Source organism: Mastigoproctus giganteus, chromosome 8, assembly GCF_048544385.1.
Source record: "Mastigoproctus giganteus isolate SK-2022 chromosome 8, ASM4854438v1, whole genome shotgun sequence".
NCBI classification, from domain to species: domain Eukaryota; kingdom Metazoa; phylum Arthropoda; class Arachnida; order Uropygi; family Thelyphonidae; genus Mastigoproctus; species Mastigoproctus giganteus.
This window is the reverse complement of record NC_143582.1, coordinates 130,161,194-130,184,673: the sequence shown is the minus strand read 5'-3', so window position 1 is coordinate 130,184,673 and position 23,480 is coordinate 130,161,194. Positions and strand designations below refer to the sequence as shown.

At 39.2% G+C, this 23,480-nt stretch overlaps 1 protein-coding gene across 1 annotated transcript in view; it reads left to right on the top strand.

The window, feature by feature from the left end:
• Positions 1-23,480, top strand: part of LOC150081819 (RIMS-binding protein 2-like) — a 1,020,459-nt gene that overhangs the window by 124,886 nt on the left and 872,093 nt on the right. The window contains exon 4 of the mRNA XM_090380329.1: positions 2,765-2,920. Within this exon, the coding sequence (XP_090236455.1) occupies positions 2,765-2,920 (156 nt within the window). The remainder of the gene's footprint in view (positions 1-2,764; positions 2,921-23,480) is intronic.

Sequence of the window (23,480 nt, the reverse complement as noted above, 5' to 3'; positions counted from 1 at the left end):
GAACAGTGCTGTGCCTGTTTGCCTGTATGAGTTGTCGGACCCGGCGCTCACCTCTTTTAACTTCAACCTTTCGCTGATCTTTGCAGTTTTTCCGTCGGGTCGTTGTTTGACTATTTTGATGCCAGTCCTAGTACACATTAACTACAGCAGCTCTCGAACACCCCACCAATTCAGCCATTTGGGAAATCGCAGCACCAGCTTGTCGAGCTCCCACAATCTGTCCTTTATTAAAGTCTGATAAATCCTTCCTTTTACCCATCACGCTTGGAATTTTACTACCTACTGAATCACTGACACCTTATCTATGTTATGTAGGTCGACTAACTGCACACTCTCATACCTTATGTGGTCAACCGGTAACATTCAGTTTTCATGAGGGTAGTCATAATTCAGTGATCACTTAGTGTATATATATATATATTCAAAGTTTAATGATATCCAAACAAGACAAGGCAGAGATATGAGTATAATTCAAGTTTGGACAATTATTCTTAAGTTTTGATACAAAATGGACCTATTTATATCCACTTTAAATCAAAGAGATTTTTCTCTACTTTGCTAATCTGTCAATTATGGAATAATATACAATTTCAGACAATGGTTTGCCATTGTGCACGTTCCAATTGAAGACACTGAAAGAAGTCTGTTATTCAATTTCAAGATCCCCATAATATGATTGTACCAGAATGGATCATACAGTTATTTGATTGTGATGTGTCTGAAGTTGAATTTATTTTAAATGACAGAAATGACAGAAGATTTGGAGGTCAGATCTTATTCCAAACTAATGGGTTACATATCCAATTGGAATAATGAAGATACACAAAATAAATATCCTAAGTTACAAACTATGGCAAAACCACTTTTGTTAACTTTCTCTAGTTCTTATTTAGTGGAAGCTGAATTTACAAGTCATATTAATAATTTACTCGGAGAAATAAGAACAGGCTGAATATATGAGAATGTGGAGATGTAAGAATCAAATTAAGTAATTTGAGCCCAGACACCTCACAGCTTTATTGAACCATTAGCCATAACTGTCTCGTTAGCATTAATTGTTAAAATGGATATGTACTGGGCTGTGATTTTATGAAACTAAAATGGCAGTAATAAACCAAATAATAATTTTTACTAAAGAAACTGGTAAGTAATTGCAAACTGTTGTTACTCACCTATGTATTATTATTATTTTATATTTTAAAATAAATAATAAACTATTATTAACAGGTTTTTCTTGTCATCCATTAAAATTAAAATGTGTTTTTTTGGATGAGGGTTTGATGAGGAAAAAATGCATTTTTTAAAGGGGTCAGCAGGTAAAAAAGGTTGGGAACCCCTGCTTTAAAGGTTTGAAGATATTGCCAGCTATATCAAGCATCAAAAATCCATAAAGAATGGATCAGAGGCTTAGATTTCAAGGTAAGTGGTGAAAATAGAAAAATTTTTCTGTTTGTGGATAACTGCACTCCTCATTGCCAAGTGAATAGCCTCTGTGCAGTCACTGTTGAATACTTGCTACCTAATATGACATCAGTTTATCAACCACTTAAGTTGTAATCCATGATTTAAGAAAAACTGTGTAAGAATACCATTAAACAAAATTGTGCTGCCTTGAAAGCAAAACATTGTGAAATTGATGTGCTGTAGGCAGTTTATTTATTTTTGCATGTACGATGAGGTTGAAGAAAATGTGATTGGTAACTGCTCCAAATGTGCTGGATTCATCACTTTGAATGATACAATGGATGAAGCTTTGCATGCTTCTTCCTCTGTGAATTGTGAAGAACAGCCAAACAGTAGTGAAGAAACTTTTGAAATGTATATCATGCCTAAACTTATATGTTTTGATAGCTATGTTGAAGTGGATGTGGAAATGGCATGTTTTGGGATATGCACAAAAGAAAAGCAGCCCATTGCAGATGTAATGGAACCTGAAGTCGAACCTATGGTGATTGAGCAAGAAGTTTTGTTGAAGGACAATTATTAATGATTAGAACTTCTACGATGTTTTTTTTTCCTGTGTAAGTGCACCTTCATAATTTTGTTTTGAAACATGCTCTGCCACCGAAACAGCACATTTCGACTGATTCTTTTGTTGTCTGAAACCAGTCCCCCATCTGTCTGAGGTTAGGCCTTGATATATGTGTACGTATGTATGTTCTCATGTATATAGATTCTGTACATACAGTAATTCCTGTATGTATGTGATTTTCAAATTAATCAACTTCATTTTTTTGTCTAATATTGTGAAGTTGAATTTATTTTAAAAGAAGAGTTACTTGAAATGACAGAAGATTGTGGTTACATATTTTGAATTAGATTATACTATATTGCATTAATAGAATTACATTAAATGTTAAAACTGTTCTTTGTCCTTCACTATCAATATAATGTTTTTCTAATTCCCCTAGAGGTTGCTATAATGAATTAGACTGTATGTAATTTTTGTTGCCATTAAATTCTTTTTAGATATTAAAAGAGAGATGTGTGTGTATATGCCTTTTTATTGCATTTGCTTTCTGTCTCTCTTTCTCTCACTTCTGAATAGAAAATTAAGTCTTCTATGAAAGAAAAGTACCAGTCAGCTTTGTGACTGCTATTAAAAATAAAAATAAATAAAAACTTGCAGTTTCTTGCAATATTTTAAAAGCCCCCAATGATTGAACACAAATGTATCATACTGCATTCATGATCGTAAGTCTTGTATTTCTCTCTATTTATATGTTATGAGGTACTTCCACAATTATGAGATTTTACGTTGCAGAAAATGCATGAAGTGGATGAAAGAAGAAAGGTTTTAGAAAAGGAGCATGAGTACACATTGTCTGAATTGCAAAAGAAACAAGAAGAAATCAAAGAAATACCTTGTTCTGGAGAATTACAAAATCAGAAAGTACGGGAAGTTATTCAAATACTTGAGGTAAGTGACATGACACTTTTGCAGGGAGGGTTATATACACTGCTCTACAAAATTAACAGAACATGTAGAAAACATGGTGTAACTCATGCAGCTTGCAATGAAGTGGGACAAAATTTGGTATGGTGGTGTACCATAAAATAACATTGAAATGAGGAGCCAGATGAAACTTCGGACAGGTATAAGGGACGTTTACAGTGGTTGAATAAGAATTACCAAAACGGTCATATTACAGAAGTTCATACAAGATGCTTAAAAATATGGTCACATGACATCAGTATGCCATATTATCCCCTGCAATGGCTAACAGGCCTGACAGCAGTGAACCATGATCAATATAAAAGTGTCTATAAGATTCTGTGGCAACAAATCCCATTCTTCCACCAGTGCAGACCTTAGTTCACCAAGTGACTGAGGAGTTGGCTGTTGGCATGCAATGCAGTGGTCAAGAGCATCTCACATGAGTTCGATCACATTTAAGTCTGGTGATTGTGTTGGCCATGTTGGTCATTGGATATCTTCAGTTTCAGGATATTCCTCCACCACTTGAGCTCAGTGTACGATGGCGTTGCCATGCATGAAAATAAAATCTGGGCCAATCGCTCCACTAAAAATTTTGAGGATCTGTTCTCAGTACCTCTGCACATTTATGGTACACCTATCAAAAACATGAAGGGGGTGTGGCAGTTAATCATTATTCCACCCCATATGAGAATATCACCTCCACCGTAAGTGTCCCTTTCTCCAATGTTGGAGGGACGATACCACATTCCTCATTGTCTCCAAATAATATAATGTCTAGAATCTGTTTGTAGGCTAAAATGAGACTCATCAGAGAACAGAACTGTTCCCCCATTTGTCAGGGCTCCAAGTTACATGTTCATGGCACCAGTTTTGACAAGCTCTGTGGTGGTTTGGGATTAATGGGATATAAACTGCTGGCTTCCTAGCATAGAGTCTACTTGAATTAAGCCTCCTCAACACAATCTGGTTGGAAATGTTTTCACCTGTGGCCACAGCAATCTCAAGAGACAGTTGATGACAGGACATCGTAGGGTTCTGTCTTTCAGAGCCAGTTAGTGATCTGTTCTGGTTGACATAGCCCTCAGGCAACCTTGGCCAGCTCTTGTAATGATTCCTATCTCCTGAAACTGCTTCTATAGTGTCGAAGTGACTCTGCATGACATATTAAGCCAACGTGCCACCTTCGCCTGTGACTGTCTGGCTTCAGATCATCCAGTGGCTCACCATCTGAAAGAATCATCTAAATGATGGTGATTTGCCATCCTGAGTACTGGAAATTTAGCTTGAAAGATAAAGTGTTTTTATAGGTGTGAATAATTTGCATAATATATGGCTCTAAGGCAGTTGATCGATTTCTGCAATTTCTGGATACTCAGAAATTGCAAGCTAGGATGCATATTATATCAGATATTTGCCTTTGGCAACATTGTTCACAATAAAATATTCATGAGAAACATTTTGTTCTATTAATTTTGTCGAGCAGTGGTTTTCTAAAGTTGGTGAGTTTTCTTGATTAAATTACTTTTGTTTATTGATATAGCATTATTAGTTATCCTGTTATTTCTTCTTTATGGAAGTTCAGTCTTATCCTCGATAGGGTTGACAATTTTTTTGTAAAGTACGATACATGAAAATTTTTTTAGCGGGAAGTCGATGTTTTTCATTTCTGATCAAATTTCTGGAGATGTATAGACAACACGGTTGGATATGAACAAACTATGCACTTTTCTTATTCTGTGTTCCATGTAATACATGATACAGTCTACCAGGCAGGCTGCCAGTATGGCAAACACTAATTCAGGCAGTCTTAATGGAGACAAATCCAGATTGAAAGTAAGCTCGTGAGTGATTAGGCTGGAATGCATGACAAAGAGTGATTCTCCCTTCCCCAGTATGACAAAAGGGGACACTAAATTTGCCTGCCGAAACCCAGAATCTAGTTAATACTTCCTAGTTAATAGCCTAGATAATTCAGTTTGTGCTGTGCCAAAACGTAAAGCCCCTGGATGTAAATGAGTAAATGCTGCCCCGTTCCAAAAAATGTCCAGTGCTATTGTATATTTTGTTTTCATGTTGTTGCTATTCAGCTACATGAAAATATCCTTTTGACATTATTCAGTTTACCTCCCTTGAGTGATAGCACTTGGATCAGTTGCTTTTATGATCTAACACATCCCTCGATATTCAATGGAAAAATTGGGAGGATAATCATATCCCCTCCCTTACTAATGAGTCTTCTTTAAACACATTTCATAGAAAAATTGAACACCTGTGGATTCTTTGGAATGGGAAATGAGGCATATGGACATGCAACTGCTTTCTATTCTTCCGACACTAAGCAAAGCTCAGTTTTGGTCCTTGAGGTTGTCACAGACATTCTCTCAGATATGCCAGACAAGCTGTTCTTGCTACCTGGGAGTCTAAAATGCTGATGGAACTGATATTCGGGTGACACTCAAGTCAAAGTGGACCCAATTTCGGCGAAGTCCGGACGGTCTATGACAGCCAAATCCTCTGCTTGCACCTTCACGATGGTGGGACTGTTAGTAATCCTGGGTATAACCTTCATGCACAAGTACATGGTGGGTGACCACCCAGGTGTGAACCAACGTAAGCAGGGGTCGAGGTGTGGCACCCACACCACATGGAGGAATGCCGCCCCTCTATGTTAATAGGCAGTACTAGGTGGTAGATGACTCTCATCAACCGGTGAAATACCACGACTTTGCTTATTGGAGGCTTGAAGTGGTGGAACCCATGTTTAGTCTCTAGAGCTAAGTTCCGGCCAACCCTTCCCTATCTCTTCCATCATGCAGTATGATTGATGATTTTTGAGGTTATGATGAATGTTGTGGCGAGATCCAATATTCCTTACATTTCGAGGGTACAGCTCTAAAACGGTGTTCGCAGGCCGGCCGCTAGTTAGTACACCGGACTGAACCTATTGGTAACTGTCTAGGAAGCTTCCGGATCAGCTAGTGTATAATCTTGCTACCTCTACTCTGCCAGATAGTGACTGGAGGGAGTCCGAGTAGTGTGTATGCGGGGAGCATTGTCGAGGCCACGTTATGTCAAGGATCTGGGTATATTCTTACCACATGTACGCCATATCCAAAAATTTCATTACTTCATACAGCATGTCCCACCCACTTTTTCTTACTATTGAATACACCATGAATTGTCAAAATAATAGAACTAGCTTATCTGCGAAAAGAACTAAACCTCCCAAGGACTTCCTAATTCATTTCACAAATATACGTGGTCTCAATTCTAATCTCAACGATGTCCATTTCCACTTGCAGTCTTCCAAACCCCATGTACTTTTTCTGACTGAATCTCAGTTATCAGTTGATTCAACTACTGCTCATCTCAGATGTCCAAATTATTTGCTGTATGATTCCTTTCGCCTCAAAGGAGGTACTTGTGCATATGTCCGTTCTGATATTCCCTGTCAGAGACTTGGCAATTTGGAATCTCCTCTCTTTGATCTTCTCTGGCTTAAAATCTCTCTACCTCATTGTGTCAAATTCATCTGTTGTCTCTACCGTTCTCCCAACTCCACTAATCACTTGGAGCTCTTTGACTTCCTCTCTTTGCAACTTGACTTTCTCCAGTCCAACTTTCCTAAAAGTGAGGTAATTTTCCTTGGTGATTTTAATGTTCACAACACCAGCTGGCTTCCGTTTTCTAGTCACACCGACCCAGCAGGTCGAGATGCTGAGGCTTTTGCAATTACTAATGACCTAGCACAGATTGTTCATTTACCTACAAGAATACCGGACAATCCTAATCATACAGCCAATACGCTTGATCTTTTTCTCACAAACAACCCTTCTAAGTACAAGGTTGAAGTGAGAGGTCCTTTAGGCACTTCAGATCACAACTTGGTGATTGCCTCTTCTCCAATGGAACCTTTATCTCATGGCTATTCCCAACCTCGTATTGTTTGGCATTACAAGAATGCAAAATGGGATGACCTGCGAGACTTCTTTTCTTCTTTTCCTTGGTCTGATTACTGTTTCAAAACTTCTGATGTCAACGTTTGCTCAGATCGTGTCAGTGAAATTATTCTTGCAGGAATGGAATCCTTTATCCCACACTCCACTTTAAAATCTCGTCCTTTATCTAAACCTTGGTTTTCCAATAAATGTGCTAAGGCTGTCCAAGAGAAGAATGTTGCATATCGTAATTGGCTTGTTTCTAATTCTTCAGTTTCATTTTCTGCCTACACCAAAGCTCGCAACAATTGTAAAGCAGTTATTAATCAGTCCAAACTAGAGTTTGAACAGGCTAAGAGTAGAAAACTTGCTTCTTGCCCTAATGGTAGCCGAGCATTCTGGTCTCTTGCCAAAGCTATTGGCCGCAACTTTTGCCCATCTCTGCTCCCACCTCTGTCCAAACCAGATGGTTCTGTTGTCACTTCAGCCAAGGATAAAGCTGACCTGCTAGCATCCCATTTTTCTTTGAGCTCATGTATTAATGATCTTGGTAAAACACCTCCCACCATTCCTAACATGCTCCATTCAATGCCTCCTGTGGTCTTCCGTCAAAAGGATATCAGAAGGATTTTGATGAATCTTGATGCTAAGAAAGCTCCAGGTCCTGATGGTATTTCTCCACTTGTTCTCAAAACCTGTGCTCCTGAACTTACTCCTATTCTTTGCCGCCTTTTTTCACTTTCTTATTCCAAAGGTGTTTTTCCTTCTGCTTGGAAATTTGCTCATATCCAGCCAGTTCCTAAAAAGGGAGACAAATCCCTCCCATCCAATTATCGTCCCATTGCAATTACTTCTACTCTTTCTAAAGTAATGGAGAAATCAATTAACCGCCAACTCTTAAACTACTTAGAAACCTTCCGTCTGATCAACGATCGCCAGTATGGATTCCGTCAGTGTCGATCCACTGGTGATATTCTGGCTTATGTTACCCATTTATGGACTAATTCAATGGAAAAGTTCGGTGAAACACAAGTAGTTGCTCTTGACATCTCAAAGGCTTTTGATCGTGTTTGGCATAAAGGTCTTCTAAACAAGCTTCCATCTTATGGTTTGCCAACTGTTTTTAGTAATTGGTTATCCAGTTTTCTCTCTGATCGCTCACTGAGGGTGATGGTAGATGGCTCTCTGTCTTCTAACTTCTCCACTAATGCCGGTGTCCCCCAAGGTTCAGTTCTTTCCCCCACTCTTTTCCTCTTGTATATCAATGACCTTCTTCCATTGACTGGAAATCCTATCCATAGTTTTGCCGATGATAGCACATTGCATTCAACTTTCCATTTTGAGAAACCTTGTCCAGCTCAATCAGCTTCAAGTTCTCGAAAATCTGCTGCCAATTCCTTAAATGCCGATCTTCAGGTAATCCTCCAGTGGGGCAAAGACAACTTAGTTGATTTCAACCCTTCTAAAACTCAATCTTGTCTTATATCTCGCAAAAAGGATTCTTCTGCTCCTATGCTTATCTTTAGTGACATTCCGATTTCTAGGCAAAATGATATATCTCTTTTGGGGATTACCCTGACTTCTAATCTCTCTTGGCACAAGCACATTACAAATATTGCTTCCTCTGCATCTAAAAAACTTGGTTTTCTCTTTCGCTCTCGGCGTTACTTTTCTCCCAAACAGCTGCTCACTCTGTATAAATCGCAAATCCGCCCTGCCATGGAATATTGTTCCCACATCTGGGGTAGTGCCCCCAAAACCTCTCTCAGGCTTCTTGATTCCATTCAGAAGAGGGCAGTTAGGTTAATTAATGATTCATCTCTAACAGAGTCTCTCCACTCGCTGTCTCATAGACGCACTGTTTCTGCTGCATGCCTCTTCTACAGATACTTCCATGGGCACTGTTCTTCTGAATTGGCTTCTATAATTCCCGCTCTCTCTTTCAAAACAGTCCGAACACGTGCCGCCACCAGCCAACATCCATTTACTGTCCAACTTCAAACCCACAGAACCAACTTTTCATCTTCCTCGTTTATTCATTCTACTGCCGTTTTCTGGAACAACCTTCCTTCATACATATTTCCTGAAAATTACAATCTACAGAAGTTCAAGTCCAATATCAACAAATATCTTCTTTCGTCTTCTCAACCTCCAACCCAAGCACGGTACTAAGTACTATAGGTTATAATACCTCTCGTGTTTGGGGTTCTCATAAAAAAAAAAAAAAAAAGCCTTGCAGGCAGCATGGCTGCAGATCTCTATGGACATCTTCAAACATCTAGTGGAATCAGTGCCTAAGCTAGTAGTGACTGTTATCCATGTGAACAGTAGCGCAACACAGTAGGTGGTCACAATTCAGTGATCACTGAGTGTATTTTGTAATTTTAATTTCACGTTGCATTTAGTTTAATTTATATTTCCCATTGAAAAAGAACCAGACTAGTTTCTGGTATGTGTGGGTTTGTTAATGCTAATTAGTTACCCAAATTGCAAAAATTTTTTTTTTTTTTTGATCAGAATATAACAAAATGCCAATTACCTCACAGTTCCAGAAGCTGAACGAATAATGCCCTTTATCCACCATGTCAGAACATATTTTATCCCAATTTTAATTTGATCTGTTCTGCTTATACTGAACAAATCAAAATAAATTTTTTTTAGCCCCTGGCCTGGCACAATGACTACAGCTGCTGTTGTTCCAACTGTGCAGTAAAAGCCCCTGGCTACATGTTTTGTGATTAGTCAAAGTTGAGGAATATTTATTTGTTAGGGTGAAATGGACTTTGATTGGCCTTTGTCACTTGCTCTGGATGAGTTAGTTTTTCTAAAATTAAGGTACAAAGTTTATCATCCAGGAAGATTGTAATTTATTAGTATTGGCAAATGATTCAAGAAAGCAAGCACCCATACAGCATCAGCCAAAAAAAAAACCCTTTCCACATCACTTGTTCATTCCCCTCTAATAATTTGTTTAATTCAGTTAGAAGATAGCAGTTGTTACTTTATGTACCTTCTTATTGTTGTCTGTAGTCTTGTATTTCATGCAGTTTGGACTAATTTATACTATTGTTCACTTTGTAAACTGAGAGGCTGCAATACTCTTTATGTTACCCCATTGCAGCTGGCTACTTGCAGTTCATCATTAGTGAAACATATTCTCTCATTACATATTTTCAGTTTTATATTTGAATTATTATACTAAAATGGATATTTTCTTTATTATTATTATGAATTTTTCTCCTTATGGGAATTTTTCCATCCTGTGATGGGTATTAGTACCAAGTGCTTGGGGTGGTTAGTTATGTCTGGTTACTATTATTATTATTGCTCATATTATTTCTCCCTGATTTGGGGTTCCACCTCGTGATGGGTATTGCTACCAAGTACACAGGGAGGTTGTTGTTATGTCTGGTGTTACTGTTGGTTAAGGAACTCTCTGACTATCCTACAGGTCTTCAGGGTTGCAACTTTCTGAAGTTCCTTGTAGGTGTTCGCTGGAAGACCTATTGCTGCTAGGCTGTTATGTAGGGGTCTTTCCGATGGTTGACACATTGACCGGGATCGTCATTACTTGTTGCTTATGCCACATCTCTTTGATCTCCTGTCTTAGGTTCATGTATTTCCTGATTTTTTTCCCCATGGGTTTTCTGCAGGTTGCCAGTGTTGGGTACCGCTATGTCAATCAGATAGGTAGCCTTTTCCTTCTTGTCCACAAGGGTTATGTCCAATCTGTTGTGTGCGATTGTCTTATCTGTTATTATGGCATGGTCCCAGTACAGCTTGTGGATTGGGCTCTCTAATACTGCCTGGTGTTCGTACTTGTAACACGGTACACTTTCTTTGATCGACTGGTATTTCCTTGCTAGCTTCTGATGTATTATCATGGCTACCTGGTCGTGTCTATGAGTGTACTCAGTCTGGGAGATCACCTTTCATCCCGCAGTGATGTGTTGAATTGTTTCTGGGGCCAGGTGGCATCGTTGACATGTGTCATTGGACACTCCGGGCTCCTTGGCGATGTAGTTTCTAGTGTTGATTACCTGGTCTTGGTTGGCGAGCATGAATCCTTCAGTCTTGGGGAAGTGTCCCGCTCATGAGCCATACATTGGAAGCAATTTTATCTGTGTGATCTTGATAGAGATCATTGTAGTGTCTGCCTTGGAGTGTCTTCTTTGCTCATCATTCTAGCTTCGTTTGTGCCTCCTGGTTGGGAGGGGACTCCTCGCTTAGGTTGAGTGGGAGGAGTCTCCTCCCAACCACTTATACATACCACTTATCTATCTTCCTTATGGTCTGCTGGAGTGCTGCTGTGTGTTTCTGGAAGTAATCCTTCAGGTTAGAAATTGCTGTTTTCTGTTGCTCGATGAGGTCTATCAAGCGCCTTCCTTCCTCTTTCTGAGCAATTGTCTGTCTCTTCACATCTGACTTTGGGTGGTGTTGGTGGCTCTTGGTCATCATTGTCCTTGTCTTCCTCATGATATCTTCCAGCTCAGTTTTAGTTCAATCTATGACCCCTGAAGGAGTATGTTAGCACTGGGACTGCATAGGTGTTTATGGCTTTAACTGTGTTCCCTCAATTCAGCTTTGCTTTCAGTGCGTAGCACATGCTTCTTGATTAGACCGGGGTTCGAGCCCGTGACCACCAAATACAGAGGATGCGGAAAGGTCAGGGAATGACCACCGCATATCCCTGGAGCAATATGGCCTTAGTTGCTAATGCTCCTAAAAAACCAAATAACAAACAAACAGCTTTGCTTTCAGCAGGCTTCTGAATCTCTGATAGTATTTTTTGGTCAGGCAGGCTTTAATTTCCTTGTGCTGTAACTGCTGAGCCTGCCTCATCCCCAAGTATTTGTAGGCCTCTCCCTCTGCCATGGCTTCAATCTCTTTACCAGTTTGCAGATGGTAGTTCCGGTTGACTAATTTTCTGTGGTGTAATCCATGGGTCTTGCATTTGTCTAGACTAAATTCCATTCTAATGTCATTGCTGAATTCTTCAGTGATTCGGAATAGTTGCTGGATTTGCTTCTCGGTTCCCGCATAGAGCTTGATGTTATCCATGTACATCAGGTGGGTGAAGGGTACAGGTTCTTCCTTCCTTCTTTGAGGTTATATCTGTACTTGCTGCTGTTGAGCATGGTGGATAGTGGGTTAAGTGCTAGACAGAACCACAGAACTCCCTGAAAGACCCCCCCCTCCTGATGGGGATTGGCTTGGTTGTGATGTTCTCGACCTTAATGGTGGTACTCCATTGGTGCCTCCGTAGCCAGGTGGGAAGTAGCAGCAGTGTGTAGCACACGCTTCTTGATTAGACCGGGGTTCGAGCCCGTCACCACCAATTATGGAGGATGTGGAAAGGTCAGAGAATGACCACTGCATATCCCGGAGCAATATGGCTTTAGTTGCTAATTCTCCTAAAAACCAAATAACAACAACAACAACGTACTCCATTTCGCCATCATTTCTCCTAGGAAGTTTGTCACTAATGAATTGACTTTGTAGATGTTCAGTGCCTCTGTTAGCCAGCTGTGAGGCACAGAGACAAAAGCCTTGCAGTAATCGATGTATGTGGTGTACATGTTGCGGTGCTTCTTATAGGCTTGCTCTATAACTGCGGCATCTATGATTAATTGCTCTTTGCATCCTTTGCTGAGCCGCTTGCATCTTTCTGCTGTTCAGCCATTATGTTCTGGCTCTCCAAGTGGTCTAATATCTTCCTGGTTATGCTGCTGGTCAGAATCTTGTACATCGTTGGGAGGCAAGTGATTGGCCTGTATTTCACCGGATTTCTTGTTTCTTCATCTTTAGGCTTCAGATATGTGATTCCTTTAGTGAGAAACTTTGGGATTGTCTCTGGGTGCCTTATCATTTGGGTGAACTGCTCTGCCAGGTGCTTGTGTGTGCAAGTGAGCTTTTTATACCAGTAGTTGTGGACGTTATCTATTCCTGGAGTTCACCAGTTTTGAGAGTTCTTGATTGTCTATTTTGCTTCTTCCTCCCGAATCTCCCACTCTCTCATCTCTTGTAAGTCCTTGGTTTTCTTCTGTTCTAGTTCTATCCAGGGGGCTCGGCTGTTATGTCTTACTTGCTTGCTCCATATGTTGTCCAAGAACTCCTCAATCATCTTCTGCTAGGCGCCTCCGTAGCCAGGTGGGAAGGAGCAAAAAGTGCGTAGCACACGCTTCTTGATTAGACCGGGGTTCGAGCCTGTCACCACCAAATATGGAGGATGTGGGAAGGTCAGGGATTGACTACCGCATATCCTTGGAGCAATATGGCCTTAGTTGCTAATGCTCCTAAAAACCAAATAATAACAACAACAACAACAACAACATCATCTTCTGCTTGGGTGGTCCGTTCCCTTTTTCCTGTCTTCTCCGAGACTTCTGTAGAAAGCTCTTTAGTCCTCATCGAAGATTCGACTGTTTATTTTCCTCTGGGAGCTTGCTTTGTATCAACATAATCTCTTGCTGAGTGCAAAGAGGTTCTGCTTCAGTGTGTCCAAGTACTCTCTTATTCTTTAATTTTTTGTCTCGTGTTTGCTGTGGACACTCTCTTGAGGATGCTCTTCACTTTTCCAATCAATTTCTTACTCCTATTTCCCGGTTGGTAGTGGGTCAATTGGCCTATCTTGACTCTCAATTCTTCTATCTTCTGCTGAAGTCTTCTTTCCCAAGCTGGCAGATCCTTCTTTTTTCTGTTCTTCTTCTACTGATCTCTCATTTCTCTTCCATTAATCCTAGTGGCTGCTATGACAGCACAATATACGGCTGTGTGGATGGCCTTCAGTGTTGCACCATTGTTATCGAGGTAATGTGGTATTATTTGCCAATTGAGGTGGTCTGTGACTCTCCACAAGGTTCTATTGGGCATCTGCTTCGGTATCACTTGGGTCTTTGTGGGGGTCCATTCCTTCGAATTCTGTTAGGGCCTTCTTCCACTCTTCTATTCTGGATATCATGACCACATCTCTTTCCACTTCAGCTTCTGTGGGCTGTATTTCTTCTTGCTCTTATCCTCTGGTTCTGTTGCACCTCCGTAGCCAGGTGGGAAGGAGCAGCAGTGCATAGCACACGCTTCTTGATTAGACTGGGGTTCGAGCCCATCACCACCAAATACGGAGGATGCGGAAAGGTCAGGAAATGACCACTGCATATCCTGGAGCAATATGGCCTTAGTTGCTAATGCTCCTAAAAACCAAATAACAACAACAACAACTGGTTCTGTTGACCATATTCTTTATCCTTTGTAGTTGATTGCTCACATCCTGCTTGTTTTTTTGCAAAATTGCAGGAGCTATCAGGTTCTTCGTGATGATGATCCTTCTCTGGTCTGCTCTTTGCTGTTCGGTAAACTGAATATTCGGGAATCATTCTAACCACTTGGTATGTAGTCTCCTCCTGTATGTTGTCATATTGGTCTCTAGCTTCATTATTTTGTAATATGCTTGTATGATGTACATATTCATTTCGATGTTCCACTTCATGCATTGCCGTTTTCTTCCTTCATGGGTGGTCACTAGTGCAGTTGCGCAGGAAGCACTTCAGTTTGTGGGGCGGGATGGTCTTGCCCTTCTCTTGTGGTAGCCATATGGGGGACAGTGCCACTTGCTCCATTGTCTTCCTCGGGAGTCGGTCTCTGACTTTTCGAACTGACCCCTTTGCCAAAGGCCTGAACGTCAGTGACTTCATTCTGTGCCACACTTGATGCAGTATGATTAATATTTCTCTGCGACATCATCCATCTATAGAGGTAGACCTGTTTAGCTTCAGCTTATGTCCAGTGGTAGTTCTCAGGAGTGACACCAGATGGCACCGCAGTCTGCCTTATCTGCCACTCCGACCTTGGGGTAGGTAGGTCCACTGGAGCAAAAATTATTATTATACGAATTATTTTTCTGCAATTTTCTCACAGATCTTGATGGCCACTGTTTTAATACTTGTAGTAATTTCTTGCTAAATAATTATTTTTTAAAACTTTAAAAATTAAAATTAAGAATTTAAATTTTTTTTCATTTATAGCTGGCCATGCACGAGCAGTATTATTAGAAATTTTATGCTGCAGATCTGGACTGTCACAGTTCAAGTCTGTAGAGAAAACTGCTCATATGTGGCTAACAAATATCACAGGAGCACATTTTGTTAGAGGTGAATGATTTTATTTAATCATTTCAAGTTTACAAAACTGTAAACTTGAAATAAATAATAATAATTTATCATTATTTTTCCATTGAAAAATATTAATTTCAAGACATTATCTGGTTTAATTTGTAATGTTGGAACAATGTCAAAATTTTGTGAAATAAACATATGTTATATGTGGTGTACATCTCTACAAATTTAAATTTAGCAGTGATTAATAGTCATCACAGCCATTTTCAATCCACTGCAGGATGAAGGCACCTTCAGCAACTTTCAGTTTCTTCTGTTTTGTGTAATGGCCATCCAAAATCTTGAATTTCATCTGTCCATCTCTGTTGCTGTTTTCCAGGTTTTCTTTTAGCTCCTCTTGGGGTACCATTCTGTTATTTTCTTAGTCCATCTTTCATCGTATCTTTGAGCTATGTGTCCTGCCCAAGTCCATTTTGGTTCTTTAGTATCGATAAGAATGTCCTTTACTTGAGTTTGCTGCTGCCTGATCCAGTGTTTCTCTTCTTTTCCAACAGTCTGATTCCTAATATAATTCTTTGCTGTGTATTTTTCAACTTCTCTTCCATTCTTTTGGTGAGTGCCCAAGTTTAACTTCCATAAGTTATGGTGTGGAGTATACATTGGTTCATTATTATATGTTTCAGACAAATTGGGATATTGCTCCTCAGTATGTGACTATATTTTCTGAATGCTGTTCATCCAAAATTTATTCTTCTCTTGATTTCCAGCCATTTATCATTATTACAGCTAATGACTTGTTCAAGATAAGTATATGAATCCATCTTTTCAATTTGTGCTCCTTCAATGATGATATCCCTTCCTGTGACATACTTGCATCATTTCTTTTGTTTTAACCATATTCATCTTTTGTCTGAAATCTTTAAATGCATGGGATGCGTATAAATTATTGGTCGACACAGAAGCCTATGGTAGATATAAGCTAGTCTGTAATCAAGTAACAATCGAGGTTATGCAATTGAAGGCAGATTACGAGAAATATTTGGCAAAGGATGCAAAGAAAAACAGTGAAGACTTCTTTACTTTTATGTAAAATCTAGGAGGAAGGGAACGAATCACATTAGTTCACTCGATATCAATTGTTCAACTGTTGGTGATCTTGCTTAGTTTGCCGACAAACTGAATGAGTATTTTGCAGCTACATTCACACATGAGGAATTCTGTAGAGAAGTGAAGGCCAGAAGCTTATCAAACTCTAACAGGGAGCTAAATGATTTTATAATAACTGAAAGCAAAGTGGAGGAGAAATTGTTGAAGTTAAAAATAAGAAAGGCACCTGGGATAGATGGGATCTATCTAGTTAAAGGAGGCAGCAAAGGAAGTAATAGCCATATTTATGAGAGCAACATTAGCTCAAGGGAGGTCCCCACAGACTGGAGATGTGCCCAATTTGCAAAGAAAGTTCAAAGGGTGACACAAGTAATAACACACCTGTTAGTTTAACTCCTGTTCCGGGATAAATAATGGAGTCAGTTAAAAAAGGATTGTAGAATCATCTTAACAAGACTGTAGTTATAGTTCAGACACAGCATAGGTTTGTTAAGAGAAAGTCTTGTCTGACCAATTTGATTAGATACTATAATGTGGTCATGAAGGAATTGGATGCAAAAATTGATTTTGATATTAGTTACTTGGATCTGAAGAAAGCTTTTGATATTGCACATGGAAGACTACTTCACAAATTGGAGCACTATGACATTACGGGCAAGTTGCTGCTGCTGTGGATAAAGGGATGGTCGAGTGGGAGAAGACAGAGAGTGGTCATCAGTAGACACTGCTTTTCATGGACTAATGTTATTAGGGGAGTTCCCCAGGGTTCGGTGTTGGGCCCATTGTTGTTTTCTATGTTTATCAATGATATAGATGAAGGCAAATCAGGCTTAATGTCCAAGTTTTCAGACAAAGGTTGGCAGGGTGTTAATGACAGTATGCCTTTGCAACAGTTTCTAGAAAGGTTGGGCAGATGTGCTGAGAGGTGGCAACTGAAATTTGGCATGAACAAATGCAAATTACTGCATATATCATATCAAGATCTGTGAGAATAATCCAAATATATCATATCAAAATTATTTTTTGAATCCAGTTCCTTTGTAACCACATCACAATATCCTATCAAATTTGTCAGACAAGACTTTCCCTTAACAAACCCATGCTGTGTCTGAATTATTGCTGCAATCTTGTCTAGATGATCCTGCAATACATCTTTAACCAGTGACTCCATTATTTTTCCTGGAACAGGAGTTAAACTAACTGGTCTGTAATTACTCGTGTCACCCTTCGATTCCCCTTTGTGAATTGGGGATAAATTTACTCATCTCCAGTCCATGGGGATCTCCCCTGAGTCCAAGGATGCTCTCATAATTATGGCTAAGGGTTTGGTTAGTTGCTTTGCCACCTCCTTTAATATAACTGGATAGATTCCATCCACCCCAGGTGCCTTTCTTATGTTTAACTTCAACAATTTCTCCTCCACTTTGCTTTCAGTTTTTACAAAATCTTCCAATTTGATAACCTTCTGCCATTTTCAAACCTTAATAGCTCCTCATGTGTGAATATAGATGCAAAATACTCATTCAGTTTGTTTGCTATCTGAGCAGGATCATCAACAGTGGAACCATCGATATCAAGTGGACCAATAAGTTTCATACCCTTCCTTTTAGAGTTTATATAAGTAAAGAAATCCTTGCTGTTTTTCTTAGCATATTTTGCCGAATATTTCTTGTAATCTGCCTTTGCCTGCCTAACCTCCTTTGTGACCTGATTACAGACTAGCTTATACCATAGGCTTCCGAGTCGCTTGATAATTTATATGCATCCCATGCATTTTTCTTCTCTGTAACAAGTCTCATTAGTTCATTTGATAAACATTTAGGCCTAAACCTTGAACAATATTTCTTAATAGGTATGAAACTTTTAGTAGTATCCACGATTAATTCCTTGAATCCCACTTAGAATTTACTGTTGGTAACATCGTCAGTTGATCCCACTGTACAGAATTTAAAAACTGCTTGAGACCACTATACTCACCTTTACGGAAGCAATTTCTTTACCCCTGATGGTAATTATATCTTTAAGTAAATCCCACATCAGTACACTGTGATCACTGCCACCTAGTGGTTCCTTTATCTGCAAATTCTTAATATGCGATTGATCACTGCTGATAACCAAGATCAAGAGTATTACTCTCTCCGGTTGTCTCTTGAACTATTGCCAATAAGAATATCATTAACAAAGAGCTTAATCAGACACAGATCTTCTTACATGTGTCTAGTTTCCAAATTCTGTGATGTGTAGAATTGAAGTTTTTCCTTGGTACGAGTACCCATTTTCCCCCTTCCCTAATCTTGTTGCTTTTGTTTGCACACATTCCAGCAGATCCATCTTTCCTAAAATGTGGTTTTTAGACATATATGTGATACTCCAGGATACTTCATTTGGAGTGAATGGATGGGTGAAATGGAGAGAGGGTTTTTTTTTTTTTTTTTTTTTATATATGACATCCAGCTCTTACTGTTGCTTTATACAGTAAGATAATTTTCTTCTTAATCTTTCTGGCAAAAATCCTGAATATCATTGATAAAAACTGGTGAGCTGTCCTGGCACCTGTGTGCACTGCCAAAGGAATTTCATATATGACTGCAAAATTTCCCTCAGTTCCTTTTTGTTCTCCTCTACCTACAGTATTGTATTATACAGTTGGTATTCTATTCTTGTATTACTTCTGCCCATGTGCAGTATCTTGCAGTAGGATTCCTGTCATTAACCACTGTGCCAACTTTTCCATATCTGCAACTTTTCCTTATATTCCATTGATAATTGCTCTGTTGTCACTCAATCATCCCTCTATTAATCGCAGTAACTTGCTGCTCATGCCACTCGGCTACAATTTGTACAGCAGCCTTTTGTGTAGAATAGCATGAAAAGATTTTCTGAAAACTGATTATATGATGTCTGAATTATTTTTTACATCCATTTCCTTTGTTACTGTATCATAGTATCCAGTCAGACAAGGTTGCTCATTAACAAATAAATGCTGTGATTACCGTGTAATTGCATTACTTCTTTAAACAGTGACTATTATTTTCACTGGAACAAAAGTCAACCTGATGGGTCTGTAAGTTCACTTTGCAAGTTTGTAAGTCTGCAGATCTTTGTAAGTCTTTCGTTGTTAAGTTTTTCAATGTTAATTAATTACATTGCATTTAAAGGGAAATCATTTTTTTTTTTTTTTTTTTTTTTGGCTGATGCTGCATAAGCTTGCTTTCTTGCATCAAATGCCTCTACTAATGCTAATGCTAATGCCCCAGACCACTGGGGCATGATTTTCCTTTAAATTAAGTAAACCATTTTCCACAAAGTAGCGGGAGTGCTGTGACTCGGGGGAGAACTGAAGTGGGTGATTCCCCAGCGCATCACAGCCTAAAAAAATCAATTTGTGAAATGTTTGTAGACCTTTCTAGAACAGGACATGATTTAGCCAAGGAATATGTCATTGTGTGTACTAGGTGCACAGAGTATCAAGAAATTAGTGCATCAGGCAACACAGTGACAATCTTCAGGGCAGAATGTGCAGATCCCACAAGGGCTAGTTGTTGTTGGTGACTCTATTTCTGTGAGACAGGGAAATATATTGTGCAAAAAGGATAGGTGGAATAGGACCACGGTATGTTTGTCAGGGGCAAAAGTTGATGATGTTGTACAGCAGATATCAACTTTTAAGGGTGCAAAGGGTGATGTTGTACACTTTGGCATTAATGACATTAATAGTAGGAGATTTTGAGACTTATTTAACAAGTGCCGGTCAATGTTAAAAAAAAGTCGCAAGTTACAGTTAAATTTGAAAGTGGCTGCAATTCTGCCCGGACATGATTAGAGGGAGTTTATGATGAGAGCCTTGTCAATCAGTTCAGCCCTGGAGAGATTATGCAAGGCTCATGGGGTAGAATTTTTCTCAGTGATTAGGAAGGATGTGGTCTGTGCTTGTTAACATGACAGATTGTTTCTACAGGGATGGGATACACTTAAGTAGAAAGGATGCAAGAATATTTGCTGATGCTATTGAGACAGTTTTAGGTGGGTCGGAAAACTGCTAGCTTTGTGGGATTTACAGACTAATAGATTAACAGTGGCCACAGGCAGAGGTGAAAGTGATTCTTGTATTGCTTCTATTGGAATGAGCAATAGCCTGGAAAGTGAAATTTTGTGATTTCAAGGACTGCTGGGAGTCATCATGGAACAAGTAAATACATGGATTGTGTTAGGGTAACTAAGAGTAGGAACAGGTGCAAGTATACTTGCATGTACACCAATGCTAGGTGTATAGTAAATAAATTTGATGAATTTGAAGTGCCGGTTAAATAAATCAAAGGCTGATGTTGTTGGGATATCATAGAAATGGTGTCACATAGGGATAAGGAATGCAGAATTGGAATTTTTGGGAGTACAATGTGTACAGGACGGATAGACAGGATAGAAGGGGAGGAGGGATGATGCTGTTAGTTAAAAACACATAAAATCTAAGGAAGTGCATTCAGTTGACATGGGTGGACAGTGCAGTGTTGAGTCAGTTTGGTGTGACATAAGCACTAAAAAAACCAAGTAGAGTGTAGGAGTGTGTTATAGGCCTATTAACACTGATGAGTACAGTGAACAGAGAAATAGAGTGGGCCAGTAAATCAGATTGCAAGACTGCAAATATAGTTCAGACACAGCATGGGTTTGTTAAGGGGAAGTCCTGTCTGATAAATTTGATTGGAGAGTATGATGTGGTCACAAAGGAACAGGATGCAAAAAATAATTTTGATATCATATATTTGGATTTTAGGAAAGCTTTTGATATTGTTGCACATGGTAGACTACTGTACAAATTGAAGCAGAATGGCATTAAGGGCAAGTTGCTACAATGATAAAAGGATGATTGAGTGGGAAAAGACAGAGAGTGGTAATCAATGGTCACTGCTCTTTGTGGACTAATGTTAGTAGCGGAGTCTCCTAGGATTGAGTGTTGGGCTCATTGTTGTTTTCTGTATTTATCAGTGGTATTGATGAAGGTATATCAGGTTTAATGTCTAAGTTTGCAGATGATTCGAAGGTTGGCAGGGATGTTAATGACAGTAATGATAGTACACCACTGCAACAGTATCTTTTAAAGTTGAGCAGATGGGCTGAGAGGTGGCAGCTGAAGTTTAACATTGACAATTATAAAGTACTACATATGGGTAACAGTAACCCCCAGAATAATGTAACCAACTAGGTGGTACTACACTCAGGGTAGTGGAGAATGAAAAGGATCTGGGGGTAATTGTGCAGTTGGATATGAAGTTTTCTGAGCAATGCAGACAGGCTGCAAGAGTAGCTCATTGTGTCTTGTCAATGATAAATAGGAATTTAGCTAGCAGGAATTAGGAGGTGATTGCCCCCTTGTATAAGGCAATTTTTGGACCACATCTTTTAGGAAGGATGTGGAGCTGCTGGAATGAGCACAGAGAAGGGCAACTAGATTGGTGAGTGGAACAACGGGTTGCTGTTACCACGAAAGGCTTAAATTCTGCAAATTACAGCTTCTGGAGACTGGGCACCTGCAAGGTGATCTAATTGGTGTGTATAAGGCTTTGAATGGTTTGAGCAAGCTGAATGCTGATGAGATTCTTCTCCTTGCTCAGATTGCTAACCTGAGGGGACATGAATTCAAATTGAGTAGACAACTGTAGAATAGATGTGCAGAAATTTGCCTTTAGCCAGCGGGTGGTTGATAGTTGGAACAAACTTCCATCTGTTGTTGTGGAGGTCTAAACTTAAATAAGTTCAAGATAGAACTAGACAAACATTTGGAGTGATTGGATGGGTGAAATGGGGAGTGTTTTTTTTTTTTTTTTTTGGCTGATGCTTTATAATCTTGCTTTCTTGAATCATATGCCTCTACTAATGCTAATGGGCTTGGCACACTCAGGATCCTCAGCTGGATATCATCATTCTTCTCTTTCTTGGTGATTCCTTTCTATTTCTCTCTCTCTCTCTCTCTCAGGGTAACCCGAGAATTTTTTTTGGGTAATAATAATAATAATAATAAGTTACGACAATCCTGGTTATTGTGTCAATCACTGGTATGGTGCCAAAGATTCTACATAACAGCCTAGTAGCAATATGTCTCCCAGTGAACACCTACAAGGAACTCCAGAAAGTTGCAATCCTGAACCCCTGTAGGATAGTCAGAGAATTCCTCAACCAACAGTAACACCAGACATAACAACAACCACCCTGTGTACTTGGTAGCAATACCATTCATGAGGTGAAACCCCCAATCAAGGAAAAATAATATAAGAGGATTCACTTTGTATCGGTATTCACTTGTAGATACTTGTAGAATACAAGTATTCACTTGTGTGAATACTTGTAGTCTGTATTCACTTTGCCATTTATTGCTTCCCCCCCATTGTGAAATGGGGTAACATTTGTATTGTCTCCAATTAGTAGTGAACCAAGGATGCTTTCATTATTATGGCTATGGGTGTGCTTACCTCTTTTGTTTCTCCTTTTAATGTAATTGGATAAATAAATAACGCTTCTCTAGTAGAGAAGACTACTGTTATTTATTTTCAGCGGTACCACCAAGCTGTGCGGCTTCATCATCAGTGGGCGGGCAGGTACCCAGGTAATACAACAAGCCATCACAGTTGCGAAGTTATATCCACATTATGTCTTCTCTACTAGAGAAGCGTTGTTTATTTGAAGTAATGCAATAGTAGCTATCTCATAGTGAAGGCAACCACATTATGAGATACAATTAAAACGATGCCCTCTACGCAACATACGTAGTTTAAATATATGGGTTAACTATGGTGTATTTACACCGATACTATATAGTTAATTATCAAAACCCATAAGGATTATGCCTTGTGCATTTAATATTCCAAATACATTACCACCACACCCTTTTGGCATCTCTCATAATGTGGATATAACTTCGCAACTGTGATGGCTTGTTGTATTACCTGGGTACCTGCCCGTCCACTGATAATGAAGCCGCACAGCTTCGAAACGATCGTCTGGGTTGTGGTACCGCGGAAAATAAATAACAGTAGTCTTCTCTACTAGAGAAGCGTTATTTATTTGAAGTAATGCAATAGTAGCTATCTCGTTGTGAAGGCAACCACATTATGAGATACAATTAAAACGATGCCCTCTACGCTACATATGTAGTTTAAATATATGGGTTAACTATGGTGTATTTGTGTATTTACACCGATACTATATAATAAAAATATTTAAATAAACTTTTGCCTGTGGTAAAGGAGGACATAAATTTGGACTGCATCAAGGAAAAAACAATTTAAACTTTGAAAAACAATTAAAGAGATTGGTTATAAGTAAAAATAATTCCATTCTAGAAGGAAAATATTAATTGATAAATCAAAAATAGCATCCTTGCTGTAT